At 52.8% G+C, this 15,959-nt stretch overlaps 1 protein-coding gene across 2 annotated transcripts in view; it reads left to right on the top strand.

The window, feature by feature from the left end:
* Positions 1-14,202, top strand: part of SNAP47 (synaptosome associated protein 47) — a 143,761-nt gene extending 129,559 nt beyond the window's left edge. For both annotated transcript variants that reach the window (XM_079143665.1, XM_079143664.1), the window contains exon 5: positions 14,027-14,202. In XM_079143665.1, coding sequence (XP_078999791.1) covers positions 14,027-14,173 — 147 coding nt within the window. In that variant the 3' untranslated portion in view covers positions 14,174-14,202. The remainder of the gene's footprint in view (positions 1-14,026) is intronic.
* The last annotated feature ends 1,757 nt before the right edge of the window (positions 14,203-15,959 follow it).

Here is a 15,959-nt window from a genome sequence, read left to right as displayed (position 1 = left end):
CCAGTTACAGGTCGACCTCTGTCAGAGGGTCAATGTACTGCGGAGGTTAAGCTCTCGTAACCCACGATTTCACTCTGAAGCTTCTTGCGTTCTCACACCTGAGCCTCCGGGACACCTCACGTCTGAACCACAACTCCTCGCCCTGCTAAACTCCTGGCTCTCTTCCTGGGAGTCCTGATTACGGCCTGGTAGCAGGGAGTTGCGTGGAGGGATGGTGTGGCGCAGGTCCCCTGGTCCCTCACTACACAGCACCATTTCTCTATCCAGGCCTCAAGTGAGAATGGCTGCCACCAGCATCCAGCCACCAGATGCATCTTAAGATCCATGGAGCCCTGAAGGCCTGAGCGCAGCCACTCTGCTGTCTCCAGGCTCCCTCAGAAATGGCACAGGGACACCAGTCACTGCAGTATAGGGGTGTCCTGAGAAGGAAAGCCTCAACCCACCCCTGCCAGCCCCAGACCACTCGGGACTCTCAGGAGTGCAGTCACTGGGACGGGGGTCTGGGGTGGTCTGTGAGTGCCGCCTGTGATGGATCACAGACAAGCGTGTTCCTGAAGCCCCAGGGCCTTACTGGAGTGACAGCCGGCTCTCCTCTTTGCCTCTGCGTGGTGTATAATAGCCCTGACTGATAGAACTATCGAGAGTTGCAGACAGCTTGATTTATCCCTGCTCTGTTCTTCAGTGGGTGCTGATTTCTCACTGCAAGACTTTCAGTTTCTGGTGAGTCAGAGTAATAACAGTTCAGGGCGGACAGCCTTGCGAATGCGAACCCACTGTGATTTAACCCACTGTTAATTAACCCACTGTTAATATTCGTACGGTTGTACCTGAATCCTAGGGCTGTACCGGGGCAGAGCAGAACATCTTTCACATTCTCTGCAGAGGCAATGACTGGTACTTCACTGTGTGCTTAGGGGAGTAGGGCATGTCCTCCTGAGCGGGGTCGTGCCGTGACAGCACGGCCACACACGCTCAAGCCCAGCCCCGCTCCTGGGGAGGCTTGCCCCTTGCTGCTAGCGTGTAAGCATATCTCTTTTGGTGAGTACACGTGGCTATCAGTAAGCCGCATTTCCATGATTCATGTCCTACTTGAAAAAATGGAAATGGCAAGCGCCACGCTCTCCGTGTCTGCTCCTGTGGTGCACAGTGTGATGTTGCTCAGCCTGGACAGTGTGGGTGCATTTCATCCTGAGTTCTGGGAGCTGTGAGCATGTGAAGTGGCCAGCACATACTACTGACTTGGGCCCTGACAGCACACAGCACGTCAGGGTCCGAGGGGCTGGCAAGGCCAGGAGAGCCAAGTCTTCCTTGAGGGTCACTGGTGGAGGGTGCACGGCGTTTGTGCTGCCCGAAGGCCACAGCTCGCACCTCCTGCTTCCTCCCTGGGTGTATTTGTTCAGGTCCTGTCTTCATTTCTTGTCTGGTTCCTGCCTGAGTCACCAGGTCATTCGTCACCCTTCCCTGCCACAGATACTAAGGGAAACCAGTGCCCTCACTGACAGCCATACTCACTGCCCATTGTTACACACACACGTGCCCCGCAGAGGAGCCCTGGGCATTCCTGTGGTCTTATCAAAATGGCTCCCCCAACACTCACACGTGTTTTTCTATCTTGCCTGTGCAATGTGGACTCGATGTTTCTTTCTCCTAAAATTCAAAGCACTATCAATCAGGTAATTTCTACGTAGGTAAAGCTGCCTGGTTACTTTGTTTGTTTGTGTACTGGGATTTTGGGACATGTTTGTTTGGCCTGGTCTTTGAATCACAATCAGAGAGGGCTCATCAGAGAGGCCCCTGGTTATTTCAGAGACTGGCAGCATGAATGCGGATGACTAGACAGCTTGTCATCCTGAGCCACAGAGGGAACAACTGTTTTTAAGGTTTGGCCAGACTTCATGAGCTCCATTCTTTCCATCCTGTTATATGGAATGCACACGATGCTATTTAATTACTTCAGTCCCTCTCTTAAAGGAAAAAGCCTAAGAATATTCCAGAGGTACTAATACTTTGAAGTTAACTCAGTAATTCTTTTTGTCTGCAGACCTAGTAACTATAAAGATCTATTTTCAATTTGTAATATTAATTATTTTCAAGTACATTTTGGCAGACAGGTGAAGAGTCTTAACAGGCTATTTGAAACGAGTTCTATTATTAAGGATTAAAATTCAGTGAGACTTTTTTCCAAGTCAAAATTTGAATGGAACTACTCTGTATTTCATGTATTTTTATAATAAAATGCAAAGTTTCATGGACAGTCAGCAGGTTTGGCCCCTGATGAATTATAGGTGCATATGTCACTTTGTTTATTAGATATATATTCTTATCTTTCCGACAGTTTCTCTGTGCACAGGGAAAGGCCATTGATTCCTACCAGAAGGATGGAGCTGGAAGTCTGTCATGGAGATGGTCCTGTGGGCAGAGTCATGTGAGGTGGTTAGAGATGGAAGTCTGTCGTGGAGATGGTCCTGTGGGAAGAGTCATGTGAGGAAGGTGGAGATTGAAGTCCTTCATGGAGATGATCCTGCGGGCAGAGTCAAGTGAGGAAGGTGGAGATGGAAGTCTGTGGTGGAGATGGTTCTGTGGGCAGAGTCATGTGAGGTGGTTGGAGATGGAAGTCTGTCATGTAGATGGTCCTGTGGGAAGGGTCATGTGAGGAAGGTGGAGATGGAAGTCTGTCGTGGAGATGGTACTGTGGGCAGAGTCATGTGAGGTGGTTGGATATGGAAGTCTGTCGTGGAGATGGTACTGTGGGCAGAGTCATGTGAGGTGATTGGAGATGGAAGTCTGTCGTGGAGATGGTCCTGTGGGAAGGGTCATGTGAGGAAGGTGGAGATGGAAGTCTGTCGTGGAGATGGTACTGTGGGCAGAGTCATGTGAGGTGATTGGAGATGGAAGTCTGTCGTGGAGATGGTCCTGTGGGCAGAGTCATGTGAGGAAGGTGGAGATGGAAGTCTGACATGGAGATGGTCCTGCAGGTAGAGTCATGTGAGGAAGGTGGAGATTGAAGTCATCGTGGAGATGGTCCTTTGGGCAGAGTCATGTGAAGTGGTTGGAGATGGAAGTCTGTAGTGGAGATGGTCCTGTGGGCAGAGTCATGTGAGGAAGGTGGAGATGGAAGTCTGTCATGGAGATGGTCCTGTGGGAAGAGTATTGTGAGGAAGGTGGAGATGGAAGTCTGTCATGGAGATGGTCCTGTGGGCAAAGTCATCTGAGGGAGGTGGAGATGGAAATCTGTCGTGGAGATGGTCCTGTGAGTAGAGTCATGTGAGGAACGTGGAGAAAGGAAGACTGTCATGGAGATGGTCCTGGGGGAAGAGTCATGTGAGGAAGGTCGAGACGGAAGTGTGTCGTGGAGATGGTCCTGTGGGCAGAGTCATGTGAGGTGGTTGGAGATGGATGTCTGTCTTGGAGATGGTCCTGTGGGCAGAGTCATGTGAGGTGGTTGGAGATGGAAGTCTGTCTTGAAGATGGTCCTTTGGGCAGAGTCATGTGATGAGGGTGGAGATGGAAGTCTGTCATGGACATGGTCCTGTGGATAGTCATGTGAGGTGGTAGGAGATGGAAGTCTGTCGTGGAGAAGGTCTTGTGAGCAGAGTTATGTGAGGAAGGTGGAGATGGAAGTCTGTCGTGGAGATGGTCCTGTGGGTAGAGTCATGTGAGGAAGGTGGAGATGGAAGTCTGTCGTGGAGATGGTCCTGTGGGTAGAGTCATGTGAGGAAGGTGGAGATGGAAGTCTGTCGTGGAGATGGTCCTGTGGGAAGACTCATGTGAGGAAGGTGGAGATGGTCCTGTGGGTAGAGTCATGTGAGGAGGGTGGAGATGGAAGTCTGTCTTGGAGATGGTCCTGTGGGAAGACTCATGTGAGGAAGGTGGAGATGGTCCTGTGGGTAGAGTCATGTGAGGAGGGTGGAGATGGAAGTCTGTCGTGGATATGGTCCTGAGGGCAGAGTCATGTGGGGTGGTTGGAGATGGAAGTCTGTCTTGGAGATGGTCCTGTGGGAAGAGTCATGTGAGGAAGGTGGAGATAGAAGTCTGTCATGGAGATGGTCCTGTGGGCAGAGTAATGTGAGGTAAGTGGAGATGAAAGTCTGTCGTGGAGATGGTCCTGTGGGTAGAGTCATGTGAGGAATTTGGAGATGGAAGTCTGTCGTGTAGATGGTTCTGTGAGCAGAGTCATGTGAGGTGGTTGGAGATGGAAGTCTGTCGTGGAGATGGTCCTGTGGGTAGTCATGTGAGGTGGTTGGAGATGGAAGTCTGTCGTGGAGATGGTCCTGTGGGAAGAGTCATGTGAGGAAGGTGGAGATGGAAGTCTGTCGTGGAGATGGTTCTGTGGGCAGAGTCATGTGAGGTGGTTGGAGATGAAAGTCTTTCGTGGATTGGTCCTGTGGGCAGAGTTATGTGAGATGGTTGAAGAAGGAAGTCTGTCATGGAGATGGTCCTGTGGGCAAGTCATGTGAGGTGGTTGGAGATGGAAGTCTGTCGTGGAGATGGTCCTGTGGGCAGAGTCATGTGAGGAAGGTGGAGATGGAAGTCTGACATGGAGATGGTCCTGCAGGTAGAGTCATGTGAGGAAGGTGGAGATTGAAGTGATCGTGGAGATGGTCCTTTGGGCAGAGTCATGTGAGGTGGTTGGAGATGGAAGTCTGTCGTGGAGATGGTCCTGTGGGAAGAGTATTGTGAGAAAGGTGGAGATGGAAGTCTGTCATGGAGATGGTCCTGTGGGCAGAGTCATATGAGGAGAGTGGAGATGGAAGTCTGTCTTGGAGATGGTCCTGTGGAAGAGTCATGTGAGGAAGGTGGACATGGAAGACTGTCATGGAGATCGTCCTGTGGGCCGAGTCATGTGAGGTGTTTGGAGATGGAAGTCTGTCATGGAGATGGTCCTGTGGGCAGAGTCATGTGAGGTGGTTGGAGATGTAAGTCTGTCGTGGAGATGGTCCTGCGGGCAGAGTTAAGTGAGGAAGGTGGTGATGGAAGTCTGTGGTGGAGATGGTTCTGTGGGCAAAGTCATGTGAGGTGGTTGGAGATGGAAGTCTGTCTTGTAGTTGGTCCTCTGGCTAGAGTCATGTGAGAAAAGTGGAGATGGAAGTCTGTCATGGAGATGGTCCTGTGGGCAGAGTCATGTGAGGTGGTTGGAGATGGAAGTCTGTAGTGGAGATGGTCCTGTGGGCAGAGTCATGTGAAGTGGTTGGAGATGGAAGTCTGTAGTGGAGATGGTCCTGTGGGCAAGTCATGTGAGGTGGTTGGAGATGGAAGTCTGTCGTGGAGATGGTCCTGTGGGAAGAGTATTGTGAGGAAGGTGGAGATGGAAGTCTGTCATGGAGATGGTCCTGTGGGCAGAGTCATGTGAGGAAGGTGGAGATGGAAGGTTGTCGTGGAGATGGTCCTGTGGGAAGAGTCATGTGAGGAAGGTCGAGACGGAAGTCTGTCGTGGAGATGGTCCTGTGGGCAGAGTCATGTGCGGTGGTTGGAGATGGAAGTCTGTCGTGGAGATGGTCCTTGGAAAGAGTCATGTGAGGAAGGTGGAGATGGTCCTGTGGGCAAGTCATGTGAGGAGGGTGGAGATGGAAGTCTGTCGTGGATATGGTCCTGTGGGTAGTCATGTGAGGAAGGTGGAGATGGAAGTCTGTCGTGGAGATTGTCCTGAGGGCAGAGTCATGTGAGGTGGTTGGAGATGGAAGTCTGTCGTGGAGATGGTCCTATGGGCAGAGTCATGTGAGGTGGTTGGAGATGGAAGTCTGTCGTGGAGATGGTCCTGTGGGTAGAGTCATGTGAGGAAGGTGGAGATGAATTTGAAGGTGGAAGTCTGTCGTGGAGATGATCCTGTGGGAAGAGTCATATGAGGAAGTTGGAGATAGAAGTCTGTCGTGGAGATGGTCCTATGGGCAGAGTCATGTGAGGTGGTTGGAGATGGAAGTCTGTCGTGGAGATGGTCCTGTGGGTAGAGTCATGTGAGGAAGGTGGAGATGAATTTGAAGGTGGAAGTCTGTCGTGGAGATGATCCTGTGGGAAGAGTCATATGAGGAAGTTGGAGATAGAAGTCTGTCGTGGAGATGGTCCTATGGGCAGAGTCATGTGAGGTGGTTGGAGATGGAAGTCTCTCATGGAGATGGTCCTGAGGGCAGACTCATGTGAGGAAGGTGGAGATGGAAGTCTGTAGTGGAGATGGTCCTGTGGACAAGTCATGTGAGGTGGTAGGAGATGGAAGTCTGTCGTGGAGATGGTCCTGTGGACAAGTCATGTGAGGTGGTAGGAGATGGAAGTCTGTCGTGGAGATGGTCCTGTGGGCAGAGTCATGTGAGGTGCTTGGAGATGGAAGTCTGTCGTGGTAATTGTCCTGTGGAAGCGTGGTCTGGTCCTTTGCTTTGTTTCACTGTACCCAGTGTTCACCTGTTTGTCCTAGTGGACATGTGTGTTGAGTCTAAGATTCACTCTGGCATACAGGACTTTGTGCATATTCATTATACTAAAATACTGTACCTAATCAATCATTGCTTTATTGACCTCATTTTTAAATGTAGTCTTTGGGGTATATTCATTTTTCACTCCTTATTATGTGGTATTAAACATCTATCGTTGCTTATTTAGCTGGCCTTTCAGCAGAGATTTTGTGCATGCTCAGGGCTTTGACGAGAGCCCAGGTCCTGTCACCCAGTGTCCCTGAGATTTGTCCTTGCTCTCCCTGATGAGCTCTGCACTCTGCTCTTCAGGACGTGCGGTGTCCTGCAGCATCCTGGTCATGGCATGTGCGTCATCTCACTTCTGCATCAGAAAGGGGCTTGTGCTTCTGCCAGAACTGGCTTAGTCTGAATCCAGTGCACCCCAGAGTTCCAGCCAGGGTCCAGCCTTTCTTGGCCTCATTTATAAAATAGATTTGTTTGAGAATTATCTGAGAGGATATGTGTAAATCTTGAAGCAACTTGGGTTCCCTAACTCTTAGCTCATATTCAGGATGACTGGGGATGAAAAGACAAGAAGGAAAACTGTGTGCTCTAATCCTATATTCCTGGATTTTGTGAGGGTATATGGAGATGGTGATGGGAAATGGTACCATTGACATAGGCTGAGCACCCTTCTGAAACACTCAGGACCAGAATCTTATGTATTTCAGAATATTTAGGACAGGGAATATTTGCATAGCCATAATGAGCTATCTTGAGGATAGGACCTGAGTCTAGAGACGACATCCATTTCTATTTCACATACACCTTACACACAGAGTGTGGATGTGACCTGAGACAGTTCTTAGTGTGCCTGTGTTTTGACTGCAGCCTGTCTCGTGAGACCAGGGGTGAAATGTTGCACTGTGGCCTCAGGTCAGTGATCAGAAACGTTCAGAGTTTGGATTTTTGGGATAGGGATGCTAATGTGACAGAAAATAACCCGGCCCATGGTAATTATTTTCCTCTTTAACTTCTTTTCTTTTTACGTATGCTATTCTTACTAGAACAAAAACAAGACACACGGTAGTCTCCACTACAGGAGCAAGTGTCTGAGGAACAGCAGGACCCATGTCGCCCTGCAAAAGCCTCAGTACCAAGAGTTCGAGCAAGGACTCAGACTTGCAGTGTGGCTCAGCTCGCTGCTTATGTGCAGAGAAGTCAGGTTGTGTACTTGGAGCCTTGCAGTCAGAAAGACACGGGGGGCATGGTGAGAGGAGCATCACTGCTGGAGCATCACAGGTCAGACGTGCAGGATCAGACGGCCACGACTCACCGGGCAGTGAGATCTTACGGCCCTGTCTCATGGGCCGTCACTGAGACGTCGTTACGTAGCACATGGCCGTAAACTGTCACTTCAGGAGATCGACAGAACCTAAGACTACATGCACGCTGCCGGGGGCTGTCTGTGGCCTGATTGTGAGCAGCTGAGGGCCTTGTCTGGGGACATCGAGTGGTAAGAATGCCATCCCTTCATGCCAGTTCCTGACAGGATGGCTTTCCTACTACGCCAGGAGTAGAGGTAAGTGAGAAAGAAGTCATTGACCAGGGAAAGTGGCAGGGAGGAGCCCATCTACCCTGGCAGTGGGCTGGGGTTTATTTTTCCTTTTTTAATGTGCAGTCTGGGCATCCGCCATGTGAGGTCATAGGCCTAGGAGATGGAACCTACTGTATGAGGTCATCCAGCCCATCCCCCAGAGCCAGCTGACCCCACAGTATACTTTCCAGAGCTCTGGCCAGTTTCTAAGTAATGACTCAACTGATGGAGTTTCCACCAGTTCCCAGAGGGAGCAGGAAGCTTGTCTGGGGCTGCCGTCTGCAGGCAGCAGTGTCTTGTGACAGCCCAGCACAGGCGCAGTGTGTGTGTGGAGAGAGAGACTGTCCCCTCTGTTGCAGCCCATCTGCAGCAAGCACATGCACAAGCTCAGGCTGGGTTCCTCTGAGACCTGGACAGCCATACTACAGAGTCCTCCTCAGTAGTTTGTGGGGCTTGTTCACGTGGTGAGTTCATACAGACCTCACCGTCCAGGGAAGAAGTTGAGTCTTACTGTCTTGGGCTCCTCCCTCCTGTTTTGCTTTTGGTTGGTCAGATGCAGAGCACAGGACAGTCGCCCTGTCGTTGGAGGCCAGATCTGTGAGCAAGGGGTCCATGAGTCTCACCCGAGTGCCTGGCACTTAGCCCTGGAGTATCTGCCGGATCATCTCCAGGTTCCTGCAGACACCTGCTGGGCGACGCAGCCCACTCTGTGCTGATCACTCTGCCTAGCCCATCTCAGGCCCCCGTGGGCTTCAGAGTTCCTACCTATGTCATCAGGCGGCGTCTGGGGAAGGTCTCGGGCACGGTCTCTAGGGCAGCTCTGCAGGCACTCTGAAGTCACTCAGTGTGCTGCCAGTGACCTGCCACAGACGTCCTCTGGGGAGGCAGCTAGTGCAGCAGGGGCTTCTCCCAAGGAGTCGGGCCCTGCAGGTCCTCTTTGGTGACCTCGCTGTACTCTGAAACTGCCCTTAAAAGCGGGTAACTGTGTTTATCTCAAGTGTTTGTCATCACTGTTTCTTCTGAAATGTTTTCCTTCCTGTCCTTAGCTTGAGTGTACCAAGTTTCTAAGCCAGGGCCCTCTATGCGTGAGGTTAAGGCAGTGCTGCACACGCGTTGAGTCTCCACCGGACGGCAGCAAAGTGGAAGTACATGTAACACAACGCGATCACAGCTGCAGGAGAAATCTTGCTCAGTGACCTGTGTGCATACCTGCCAGTCCCTGGCCTCACGCTCACTGAACCTCCTGCTCCGGTCAGTGTAGCTGGGTGTCCACACTCTGTAGCAGATGTGTGCTGTGCATGTCTGTAGCAAGTGTGTGCTGTGCAGCTCTGTAGCAAGTGTATGCTGTGCAGCTCTAGCAAGTGTGTCCTGTGCAGCTCTAGCAAGTGTGTGCTGTGCAGCTCTTAGCACGTGTGTGCTGTGTAGCTCTAGCAGATGTGTGCTGTGCAGCTCTAGCAAGTGTGTGCTGTGCAGCTCTAGCAAGTGTGTCCTGTGCAGCTCTAGCAAGTGTGTGCTGTGCAGCTCTAGCACGTATGTCCTGTGTAGCTCTAGCAGATGTGTGCTGTGCAGCTCTAGCAAGTGTATGCTGTGCAGCTCTAGCAAGTGTGTCCTGTGCAGCTCTAGCAAGTGTGTGCTGTGCAGCTCTAGCAAATGTGTGCTGTGCAGCTCTAGCACGTATGTCCTGTGTAGCTCTAGCAGATGTGTGCTGTGCAGCTCTAGCAAGTGTGTGCTGTGCAGCTCTAGCAAGTGTGTGCTGTGCAGCTCTAGCAAGTGTGTGCTGTGCAGCTCTAGCAAGTGTGTGCTGTGCAGCTCTAGCAAGTATGTCCTGTGCAGCTCTAGCAAGTGTGTGCTGTGCAGCTCTAGTAAGTGTGTCCTGTGCAGCTCTAGCAAGTGTGTCCTGTGTAGCTCTAGCAGATGTGTGCTGTGCAGCTCTAGCAAGTATGTCCTGTGTAGCTCTAGCAAGTGTATGCTGTGCAGCTCTAGCAAGTGTGTCCTGTGCAGCTCTAGCAAGTGTGTGCTGTGCAGCTCTAGCAAATGTGTGCTGTGCAGCTCTAGCAAGTGTGTGCTGTGCAGCTCTAGCAAGTGTGTGCTGTGCAGCTCTAGCAAGTGTGTGCTGTGCAGCTCTAGGAAGTGTGTCCTGTGCAGCTCTAGCAAGTGTGTCCTGTGTAGCTCTAGCAGATGTGTGCTGTGCAGCTCTAGCAAGTATGTCCTGTGTAGCTCTAGCAAGTGTATGCTGTGCAGCTCTAGCAAGTGTGTCCTGTGCAGCTCTAGCAAGTGTGTGCTGTGCAGCTCTAGCAAATGTGTGCTGTGCAGCTCTAGCAAGTGTGTGCTGTGCAGCTCTAGCAAGTGTGTGCTGTGCAGCTCTAGCAAGTATGTCCTGTGCAGCTCTAGCAAGTGTGTGCTGTGCAGCTCTAGCAAGTGTGTGCTGTGCAGCTCTAGCAAGTGTGTGCTGTGCAGCTCTAGTAAGTGTGTCCTGTGCAGCTCTAGCAAGTGTGTCCTGTGTAGCTCTAGCAGATGTGTGCTGTGCAGCTCTAGCAAGTATGTCCTGTGTAACTCTAGCAGATGTGTGCTGTGCAGCTCTGTAGCAAGTGTGTGCTGTGCAGCTCTAGCAGGTGTGTGCTGTGCAGCTCTAGCAAGTGTGTCCTGTGTAATTCTAGCAGATGTGTGCTGTGCAGCTCTAGCAAGTGTGTGCTGTGCAGCTCTGTAGCAAGTGTGTCCTGTGTAGCTCTAGCAGATGTGTGCTGTGTAGCTCTGTAGCAAGTGTGTCCTGTGTAGCTCTAGCAGATGTGTGCTGTGTAGCTCTGTAGCAAGTGTGTGCTGTGTACCTCTAGCAGGTGTGTGCTGTGCAGCTCTAGCAAGTATGTCCTGTGCAGCTCTAGCAAGTATGTCCTGTGTAGCTCTAGCAAATATGTGCTGTGCAGCTCTAGCAAGTGTGTCCTGTGTAACTCTAGCAGATGTGTGCTGTGCAGCTCTGTAGCAAGTGTATGCTGTGCAGCTCTAGCAAGTGTGTCCTGTGCAGCTCTAGCAAGTGTGTGCTGTGCAGCTCTAGCAAGTGTGTGCTGTGCAGCTCTAGCAAGTGTGTGCTGTGCAGCTCTAGCAAGTATGTCCTGTGCAGCTCTAGCAAGTGTGTGCTGTGCAGCTCTAGCAAGTGTGTGCTGTGCAGCTCTAGCAAGTGTATCCTGTGCAGCTCTAGCAAGTGTGTCCTGTGTAGCTCTAGCAGATCTGTGCTGTGCAGCTCTAGCAAGTATGTCCTGTGTAGCTCTAGCAAGTGTATGCTGTGCAGCTCTAGCAAGTGTGTCCTGTGCAGCTCTAGCAAGTGTGTGCTGTGCAGCTCTAGCAAGTGTGTGCTGTGCAGCTCTAGCAAGTGTGTGCTGTGCAGCTCTAGCAAGTGTGTGCTGTGCAGCTCTAGTAAGTGTGTCCTGTGTAGCTCTAGCAGATGTGTGCTGTGTAGCTCTGTAGCAAGTGTGTGCTGTGTACTTCTAGCAAATATGTGCTGTGCAGCTCTAGCAAGTGTGTCCTGTGTAACTCTAGCAGATGTGTGCTGTGCAGCTCTGTAGCAAGTGTGTGCTGTGCAGCTCTAGCAGGTGTGTGCTGTGCAGCTCTAGCAAGTGTGTCCTGTGTAACTCTAGCAGATGTGTGCTGTGCAGCTCTAGCAAGTGTGTGCTGTGCAGCTCTGTAGCAAGTGTGTCCTGTGTAGCTCTAGCAGATGTGTGCTGTGTAGCTCTGTAGCAAGTGTGTCCTGTGTAGCTCTAGAAGATGTGTGCTGTGTAGCTCTGTAGCAAGTGTGTGCTGTGTACCTCTAGCAGGTGTGTGCTGTGCAGCTCTAGCAAGTATGTCCTGTGCAGCTCTAGCAAGTATGTCCTGTGTAGCTCTAGCAAATATGTGCTGTGCAGCTCTAGCAAGTGTGTCCTGTGTAACTCTAGCAGATGTGTGCTGTGCAGCTCTGTAGCAAGTGTATGCTGTGCAGCTCTAGCAAGTGTGTGCTGTGCAGCTCTAGCAAGTGTGTGCTGTGCAGCTCTAGTAAGTGTGTCCTGTGCAGCTCTAGCAAGTGTGTCCTGTGTAGCTCTAGCAGATGTGTGCTGTGCAGCTCTGTAGCAAGTGTGTGCTGTGCAGCTCTAGCAGGTGTGTGCTGTGCAGCTCTAGCAAGTGTATGCTGTGCAGCTCTAGCAAGTGTGTGCTGTGCAGCTCTAGCAGATGTGTGCTGTGCAGCTCTAGCAAGTATGTCCTGTGCAGCTTTAGCAAGTGTGTGCTGTGCAGCTCTAGCAGGTGTGTGCTGTGCAGCTCTAGCAGGTGTGTGCTGTGCAGCTCTAGCACGTGTGTGCTGTGCAGCTCTAGCAAGTGTGTGCTGTGCAGCTCTGTAGCAAGTCTGTGCTGTGCAGCTCAAGTAACTGTGTCCTGTGTAGCTCTAGCAGGTGTGTACTGTGCAGTTCTATAGCAAGCATGTGCTGTGTAGCTCTGTAGCAAGTGTGTGCTGTGTGGCTCTGTAGCAGGCGTGTGCTGTGCGGCTCTGTAGCGGGTGTGTGCTGTGCAGCTCTAGCAAGTGTGTCCTGTGTAACTCTAGCAAGTGTGTGCTGTGTGGCTCTGTAGCGGTGTGTGCTGTGTGGCTCTGTAGCGGGCGTGTGCTGTGCGGCTCTGTAGCAAGTGTGTGCTATGCAGCTCTAGCAGGTGTGTGCTGTGCAACTCTAGCAGGTGTGTGCTGTGCAGCTGTAGCACGTGTGTGCTGTGCAGCTCTAGCAAGTGTGTGCTGTGCAGCTCTAGCAAGTGTGTCCTGTGTAGCTCTAGCAAATGTGTGCTGTGCAGCTCTAGCAAATGTGTGCTGTGCAGCTCTAGCAAGTGTGTGCTGTGCAGCTCTAGCACGTGTGTGCTGTGTAGCTCTAGCAGGTGTGTACTGTGCAGTTCTATAGCAAGCATGTGCTGTGTAGCTCTGTAGCAAGTGTGTGCTGTGTGGCTCTTCCAAGTGTGTCCTGTGCGGCTCTAGCAAGTGTGTGCTGTGTGGCTCTGTAGTGGGTGTGTGCTGTGCGGCTCTGTAGCGGGTGTGTGCTGTGTGGCTCTGTAGCGGGCGTGTGCTGTGCGGCTCTGTAGCGGGTGTGTGCTGTGTGGCTCTGTAGCGGGTGTGTGCTGTGTGGCTCCCACATGCTGCTGGATGACAGGTGGGACATGCTGCGAGGGGCACTGAGAGGCGATCGCATCCCCATGTAACATCACATGATGGGCCACGCCCAGAAGGTATGGACCAGTCACTGCTGTGCCTCGCTGGCACCCAGAGGCAGTGAGCAAGATGCATAGGCTGCGGCCAGCGTGCACGCACTGTTATGGGAGGAGCGCGCTCTGAATACGGTTGTGGCGTGGTGGGCACAGGACCCAGCGCACAGCCCTCCACTGCCACAGTCGGGATTGCGTGCAAGCACCGTTGGCGTGCGGGCAGCACACGGCTCGGCCCACACCACCTGACACCGACGTGGAGGGCTGCAGTGCTGCAGCAGCCTCGTGTGATGGTGTGATGGGGACGTCTCTGCTCTGTCACGTCCCGTGCACCGCTGTCACACATAGTCCCTCGCTGAGGGAGGGGTGCCGTGGCGTGCCAGTATGCATTCTGTTCTGCCTGTGGTGTCTGCGGGTGGCATCTTCTGCATGTGGACAGCAGTACTCTGCACTTCCTTTTAAGTGCTGTTTAATCCTCGTCCCTGTGGGCACAGTGACTGGGCAGGACCAGGAGCCTGGGCTGAGCCACACACTCCCAGCCACCTCACAACAGCACCCGGAACCCACGTCCGTGCAGGGCACTCCCAGCAAGGCAGTAGGCGTAGTAGACAGCGCAAACCCTCAGGTGCTTGCGTGTGCTGCGGGCTGGCAGACAGCTACGTCAGGGGCCACAGGCCAAGCCCTGTGTGCAGAGGCCACGACCAGGAGTGGCTCTGTGGACACTTGCTCTTGCTGAGAAAGCTTTATGCAGGCGTGGCCTAGCTTCTGAGGCGTGTAAGTGAGGAACAGCGTGTGCTCCTGAGCCCCTCAGGAAAGCTGCCTGTGTGTTGTGTGCACTTCTCCCCAGATCCTGACCAAGCTGAAAGGGCTGGCGCTGGACACCGAGGCGGAGCTAGAGCGGCAGGACGAGGCCCTAGGTGGCATCACATCGGCCGTGGACCGTGCAACCCTGACCGTGGACAAGCATAACCGGCGCATGAAGAGGCTGACCTAGGAGGATGCACACCGCACGTAGGGCGCTCCTGCGGGATGCACACCGCACGTAGGGCACTCCTCCAGCTTCGCTCTCCCCAGCCTGTGTGTCCCTTCAGTGGGGCCTGGACGCCATTCCGGGGCCATGGATGTTTGAAGCCTGTCTGGGAGCCCACCTGCCCCAGGATGGGCTGCCGAAGGGGGAGCCACAGCACGGCGCAGGGCCGTGGTGCCTGCAGCATGGAGGCAGAGCCACACCTGTGCCTCTGCTGTCCCTGGCTGAGAGCCCAGCCTGGTGTGTCCCTGCGTGGCTGCAGCCAAGCTGTCCGGCATGAGACGCGTCCTCACCGTCTCCCCAGGCACTAGGAAACGCCTCGGTCCTTCTGAAGGACCGCAGCTGCTGTCCCTGGTCCGTCAGCATCCCGGGCTTGCTCCAGGAACAACACTCCAGCTCCAGGGATGCGGCACAAATGTGGCACCCGCGTGCTGCCTGGCGTCTCCGCCGGGCAGCGGTCATCTCTCCCCCCGTGTTACAGGTCCAGGACACCTCCAGAGCGGTCAGCACCCTGCTCTTGGCCTTGGCTTCGTGTGTCCTGTCTCAGGACACTCACGTCACTCCCAGGGGGTCCCTGGGAGAGAAGGGTAGCCTTCGTCGGCCACGTCGCAGCAGGCCAGTGTCACTCACTTATGTATTTAATGCGCTCACAACAGCTGTGTGTTTGTGAGTGTCGTGGTTTGGACTGGAATGTCCCCCAGAGACACACATAGTGAAGGCTTGTCCCCCAACAGCAGCGTTGAGAGGTGGGACCTTTGGGAAGGGCTCTGAGTGACCAGGGGTTGATCCGTGGAGGTATTCGTGGTAGGAGGTGGGCCCTGGGTACGTGCCCTGGCCCTGAACCTCACCCTCTCCCCACTGCCTCACCCCTTCCTGGCTGTCGTGAGCTGAGCAGCTTCTTCCACCACACTCCTCAGCCATGATTCTGCCTCAGGCCCAAAGCAACAGAGGCAGCCAACCATGGACTAAAACCCCTGAAATCATGAACTAAAATAAATTGTGAACTAAAGTGAATCTTTCTTCCTTTAAACCGTTTTTCTCAAGTCTCAGCAATGGAAAACTAACAGTGAGTGATAGTGTGACAATCTGACACGTGTATGAGTGTGATAATCAAGTCAGGGCACTGAGCCTTTCGGTTTCCTGAGCATTTGTGATCATTGGTACGGGCTTCGGGACCCGTCCTTGTTCTTCATAAGGTAGGTGAAGACCGCTGTCAACTCCAGGCTGACAGCAGTGCAGGACTGAGGCTTCTCCTCTCCTGCGCCGTGTCAGTGCCTGCTGTCCAGCTCCCTCCCTAAGCCCGCTCCCCTTTGCCAGCCTCTGGTGCTCACCCTTCTACTCTTGGTCTTCCTCGTGGGTGAGGACATGCAGTACCTGTCTTTCTGTGCCCGACTCACTTAGTGTATGTCTTCCATGTTCATCCATATTGCTGTAAGCGACAGCATTTCATCTTTTGGGGGAGCTGAATAATATTCCTTAGTGTATACACACCACATTTTCTTCTTTTATTCATACCACATGATCTCAGTCATGTGGGAACTGCAAAAGCTGACTCCAAAGCAGAGTGGAATAGTGGCTACCAGAGGTCAGGAGGAAGGTAGGAAAGCAGGAACGAGATTAGTTCAAAGGAAAGGTTCTGGTGTCCTCTTGAGTGGCAGAGTGGCAGAGTGAATAGCATATTGCATATTGCAAGACAGCTGGAAGAGATGACCTTGAGTGTTCTCACCCAGAGAACTGGTAAGTGTTGGAGGAG

The sequence above is a fragment of the Sciurus vulgaris genome, assembly GCF_902686455.1.
Source record: "Sciurus vulgaris genome assembly, chromosome: 6".
In the NCBI taxonomy this organism is placed as follows: Eukaryota; Metazoa; Chordata; class Mammalia; order Rodentia; family Sciuridae; genus Sciurus; species Sciurus vulgaris.
Note: the sequence above shows the minus strand (reverse complement) of the source record. Positions and strands in the feature narration are given on the sequence as shown.